Genomic DNA, 6,768 nt, shown 5'->3' with positions numbered 1-6,768 from the left:
GATGGTCCATGATGTGTAGAAGGAAGGAAATGATGTGCATGTAGAAAAAAGATTCTTATTTTTAAATTGATGTGTAAATAATGTAGCAGGTTGGTGACGTGATTTGACCATAACTCTGATTCTCTGACAGAAGAATCCTTCTCTATGTCACCATCACACACACACACACACACACACACACACACACACAACACTCAGCCTTAACCAGATTCAGAGTAAAATATCATACAGTCACGTATCGATCAGATCCATTAAATCACATTAGATCAAATGTCATCATGTCATACATTCAGTGAGATCATTAAATATCCTCAGGTTTGATCTCCTCCTCCTGTCAGTCCAGTAATAAATGTCCAGTTTGTTCTAAAGAAACGTGATGGCTGAACATGCACAACTGTTCACCAGAGAGAACCAGGTCTGAACATGACTAGAACAGGCCTGAGGATCCAGGCAGGAGAAAAATATGTTGAGATGCTGTTTTTATTTTTTACAGTCCAGTGTTTCTGTCGTTTGTTATGTTGAAGTCTGCTGGACGAAGTCTGGAACTCCACCTTCCTCTAACAGGGTTCAGGGGAGGTGTTAATACCACACAAGTGTGCACACATCACCGGAGGGCAGACGGCTTGTTAGAACATCAACAGAACTGCACACTGGACAACACTTTATTCTTTATTTCTCATCCCCAGTGAATAATAACACAGCTCTGAATCCACAATAAACCTGATGTTACTGGGTCTGTAATGTTACTTCCTGTCACCAGTCATCACTTTACATATAGACGACATGCAGGTAACTGTCTGGTCCAGTGGTGTGAGGACACCAAGTCAACATAAACAACCTACACTGAGCCTCAATGTGTTACTCCTTCACCATCCATCTCTTTATCTCTCTCTCTCTCTCTCTCACACACACACAGATACGCTCACACACACACACTCAAACACCCTCACACACACACACACACACACACACACAGATACGCTCACACACACACTCACACACACACTCACACACACACACTCAAACACCCTCACACACCCTCACACACACACACACACACACACACAGATACGCTCACACACACACTCACACACACACTCACACACACAGATATGCTCACACAAACAGATATGCTCACACACACTTACACACACACACTCACACACACACAAACAGATATGCTCACACACACACACTCACACACACACACAGATACGCTCACACACACACTCACACACACTCACACACACTCACACACACTCACACACACACACACAGATATGCTCACACAAACAGATATGCTCACACACACTTACACACACACACACTTACACACACTCACACACACACTCACACACACAGATATGCTCACACAAACAGATATGCTCACACACACTTACACACACACACTTACACACACTCACACACACTCACACACACACTCACACACAGATATGCTCACACACACTTACACACACACACTCACACACACACACACACACACACACACTCACACACAAACAGATATGCTCACACACATACTTACACACACACACTCACACACACACACAGATACGCTCACACATACACTCACACACACTCACACACACAGATATGCTCACACAAACAGATATGCTCACACACACTTACACACACACACTCACACACACACACACACACTCACACACACTCACACACAAACAGATATGCTCACACACACACTTACACACACACACACATTCACACACACACTCACACACACAGATATGCTCACACAAACAGATATGCTCACACACACTTACACACACACACACACACACACTCACACACACACAAACAGATATGCTCACACACACACACACACACACACACACACTCACACACAAACACACACACACACAGATACGCTCACACACACACTCATACACACACTCACACACACACACACACACACAGATATGCTCACACAAACAGATATGCTCACACACATACACACACACTTACACACACTCACACACACACTCACACACACAGATATGCTCACACAAACAGATATGCTCACACACACTTACACACACACACACACACTTACACACACTCACACACACAGATATGCTCACACAAACAGATATGCTCACACACACACACACACACACTCTCACACACACACACACACACAGAGACACACCTGTCTATATTTTAAAGAAAGTATGGAAGCCCATTTCCAGCACCAATAAAAAAATATAAAGGTAATTGTGACAATATCTTTCTCATAACTGCAAGTTTACTGAGTTGCATTTTTTGATCATTGTGTTTATCTTTGAACGTCATCACACGAGTTACAAAGATGCACTGACAATACATCAATCACTCTCTATAAGGGCCTACAGTATAGAAGAACAAAACTTCTCAGCACACACTCCTTACCTGGAGCCACAGTTCAGGTTCTGCGTTATCTGATGGTCAAAACTGCTGGAACAAAATCAGACTTATAAATATACTGTATGACGTCACAATTAACTTTTTTCCTCCATGAATTGAGAGACCAGAATAGGACCAAAACCTGAGCTCTGATCAATACAGAAATGAAGTAGAAAGAAGCAGAGAAAGAGAAATAAAGACTCGCACAAAAGAGAAGGAGAGAAAAGGGACTAGACAGAAGACAAAAACAGATAGAAAGACTACAGTGAGACTATAAAGGGACTAAAAAGAGACAAGACATTACACTGAGTAAAATGAAATGAGACAGAGAAACGCCACCAGACGCAGGGCTCAAACCCGGACCTCCACCAATGGTCTTATCCACATCACACTGTAGCAAGTCAGGTCCAACCGCAGGGACACGGTGCGTTAACTACCTTTAATTACACATAAACTATACAAAAGACATCTTACAAAATGGAACATAACTACAGCATGGCAACTTACTTAACATTACATGATCGTAACTATACATAAACAGTTCTCTAAAACCTGGACGATGTTGAGATACACGTTCACGTGTTCTGATAGTGAGACAACGACTGACCCCCGCAGACAAGGTGCAAGCTTGTACAGAGCCCTGAATCACATTAGGAAAGGGTGTGTCACGGCCCCCATGGGAATTAACACAATAATACACACATAAACCGTTTGTCAGCCCCCCCTAGTGGTCAAGGGATTGTCCAAAGAACTCCTGACACACTGTCAAAAGAATGTGAACACAAACTGTAAGGCATCAATGTTTTACGTTTCTAACTTACTTATTGATTAAATTAGACTATGATCGTGTCTAATTACTGTGATACACTTTCTACATCTCAGGATTTCTATAAAATTCCACTGCGTGATTTTATAATCTCTTTAAATCCAGAATTCAAATTGTCTCCCCTCAGCTGTGGAGGAGTTTTGGTGACTTGGCCGTCTCTGTAGTTTACCTGTAGAAGCAGAACGTTAATGTCAACACCACAGCAGCCTTGGATTCAGAGTCTTACAGCAGACTTCAACATCTATAACATCTATAAAGTCCCCAGTAGGACTGCAGATCGATTATTTTAGTAATGGAGTATTTTGCAGATTATTCTATTGATTAATGGAGTCATCACATTACTTTTTCTTTATTAGAAGGGAAAACTAAATATGCAAGAGAAAATACAGGTCTGTTAAAATGAACAAACAATTTGTTTACCTTTTAGATAAACAAATAGTTGAATATTAAATTCTCTGGTGTCTCTCTTCAAGGTGTGTGTGTGTGTGTGTGTGTGTGTGTGTGTGTGTGTGTGTGTGTTTGGGGGACATCATTACTAGCCACCATATTGATTGACAGTCTTAAATAGTCACTACATACAGCCACAACCAACATACATATTTACAGGCCTTCATTTCAACTAGCATCCATAATGATTTAGGCTAAAAATGAACGCTAACGTTACCTTGTGCGACTCAGTGGACCTGATGTGAGGACTGAGTGTTTTTGGATGAGATGTTGAAGCACTGAACTTGTACTTTTGTGCTACACCAGTTCAGACTTACAGAAAACACACTGAATCTCCTCCTCGCCCCTCGCTGCTTTCTCCACGTTCCTCCGTTTGTCATTTTGAAGCATCTGTGTTATCGTCACATGTCCGGAGTTTAGCGGCTTGTGCGTCAGTAATAACGCTGTTGGTGTAGTTAAAGTAAATGGACTAAACAAAGCTGATTTTTTATTCTGGAGTTAGTGGAGTAATGATTTCAGCCCCAGTCCCCAGGCTAAGTGTTTATTAATGTGAAATACTCCAGTGGGCTTTACAGGAAGCAGTTTAGCACATAATGTATTTACACATGTGAACAGACACAGATCGAGGTAACGAGGTCTGATATTAATCTGATAAACATGTCACAGTTCATTGAGCAGTGCATTATATCACACGGACGTGATTACACTTACTCAACAAAGCTCCATTCTAGATTGGACAGGGTTCGTGCTACAGTATGTAGCATCATAACACCACAAAAACTTTAAATCACTCAACACATACTTCTGTCATCTGTCCCGCTGTGTGTTTATGATTTGATTGGACAAGAGGACGATGAATCCACTTCCTTTGCGTTTATTAATTCTAAATGGAGAAGAGATGTAGAGGCGTGTCTCTCTGTGCAAGGGCTCTGATTGGCTGCATTCTAGATTGTAGCTAATCTACATGAGGATGAACTTGTTCCTGATGTCTGTTTATTTCAGAAAGACACTGACGCTTTGTCCTGAACATTAACACCTGCTGCTCATGTTCAGAGAGACTAATGTCATTAAAATATATATTAGAATTTATACTCTGTAGTGCTAAAAGTTTGTGCACCCCCTGACCATCATATTCTTAGATCTTTGTGTTTATTCACCTTTTTTTATGCTTTGCATCTTTAAGCATATTTGATAATATCATGTTATATTCTAATATAATCTTATAGTCTAAAGATGAAACAAAAACAATTTTGTTAATCTGATGATGTCATAACCACAGTTAGAGATAATGAGATAATGACCTTGTACAGCGATTTGAGCTGTTAGTACATTAATGAACACTAGCGTACATTTCATTCTTTTACACCTCGTTTATTAAAACTCGGTGACAGTGCAGAGATCCGTTATAGCGGCATAACCGAGAGAGGAGCGCGAGAGAGGAGCGCGAGAGAGGAGCGCGAGAGAGTAACATCAGTACATTCAGTATCGTTCAGTACCATTAGTGCATTCATTATCATTCAGTACCATCAGTACATTCAGTATCGTTCAGTACCATCAGTACTGTTCAGTATCGTTCAGTACCATCAGTACTGTTCAGTATCGTTCAGTAACATCAGTACTGTTCAGTATCGTTCAGTACCATCAGTACTGTTCAGTATCGTTCAGTAACTTCAGTACTGTTCAGTATCGTTCAGTAACATCAGTACATTCAGTATCGTTCAGTACCATCAGTACATTCAGTATCGTACAGTACCATCAGTACTGTTCAGTATCGTTCAGTAACTTCAGTACTGTTCAGTATCGTTCAGTACCATCAATACATTCAGTATCGTTCAGTACCATCAGTACATTCAGTATCGTACAGTACCATCAGTACTGTTCAGTATCGTTCAGTAACATCAGTACCATCAGTACTGTTCAGTATCGTTCAGTAACATCAGTACTGTTCAGTATCGTTCAGTACCATCAGTACTGTTCAGTATCGTTCAGTAACATCAGTACCATCAGTACTGTTCAGTATCGTTCAGTAACATCAGTACCATCAGTACTGTTCAGTATCGTTCAGTAACATCAGTACTGTTCAGTATCGTTCAGTACCATCAGTACTGTTCAGTATCGTTCAGTAACATCAGTACCATCAGTACTGTTCAGTATCGTTCAGTAACATCAGTACCATCAGTACTGTTCAGTATCGTTCAGTAACATCAGTACTGTTCAGTATCGTTCAGTACCATCAGTACCATCAGTACTGTTCAGTATCGTTCAGTAACATCAGTACCATCAGTACTGTTCAGTACTGTTCAGTACCATCAGTACCATCAGTACTGTTCAGTATCGTTCAGTACCATCAGTACTGTTCAGTATCGTACAGTACCATCAGTACCATCAGTACTGTTCAGTATCGTTCAGTAACATCAGTACCATCAGTACTGTTCAGTACTGTTCAGTACCATCAGTATCGTTCAGTAACATCAGTACCATCAGTACTGTTCAGTATCGTACAGTACCATCAGTACCGTTCAGTATCGTACAGTACCATCAGTACTGTTCAGTACCATCAGTACTGTTCAGTACCATCAGTACCATAAATAACCCCTAATCGAGTGTAAACTCAGAGGTATGTAACATCTATGTTTAACAACAAATACATTCCCACAGGAGACCATTAAAGATTCAGACAGTAAACAGAAATAAATGCTCAGTAAAATAAACACTTACTGTGTTCAGCTCCGAACACTGAAGTCATGTCACACACAGGAAATAATCCGGTTAGGGTCAAAAGCGCTAAAAGAAACTCGGACATCGCGCCAATTTGGTCCGCGGCTAAAAAAATGTAAAAAGAAACCCAACTGCTGAGCACTAACACTGAGCACTAACACTGAGCACTAACACTGAGCACTAACACTGAGCACTAACACTGAGCACTGGAGTACTAATGAGGCGCGCGAGAGCCGGTCTCGAGCCTGACTGGAACTCTCTCATACACTCACTCTGTATCTTGCGCACTCTCTCTTTCTCGCGCGCGCGCGCGCACTCTCGCTCTCTCTCTCTCTCTCTCTCTCTCTCTGTCTCTG

General features: G+C 41.2%; 1 protein-coding gene across 1 annotated transcript in view; it reads right to left on the bottom strand.

The window, feature by feature from the left end:
- Nucleotides 1-6,545, bottom strand: part of LOC132838870 (low-density lipoprotein receptor-related protein 1B-like) — a 209,091-nt gene extending 202,546 nt beyond the window's left edge. The window contains exon 1 of the mRNA XM_060859502.1: nt 6,413-6,545. Coding sequence (XP_060715485.1) covers nt 6,413-6,497 — 85 coding nt within the window. The 5' untranslated portion in view covers nt 6,498-6,545. The remainder of the gene's footprint in view (nt 1-6,412) is intronic.
- Between the last annotated feature and the right edge of the window lie 223 nt (nt 6,546-6,768).

Source organism: Tachysurus vachellii, chromosome 23 (genome assembly GCF_030014155.1).
Source record: "Tachysurus vachellii isolate PV-2020 chromosome 23, HZAU_Pvac_v1, whole genome shotgun sequence".
NCBI classification, from domain to species: domain Eukaryota; kingdom Metazoa; phylum Chordata; class Actinopteri; order Siluriformes; family Bagridae; genus Tachysurus; species Tachysurus vachellii.
The sequence above is the reverse complement of the archived record's forward strand: the minus strand, read 5'-3'. Positions and strand labels throughout refer to the sequence as shown.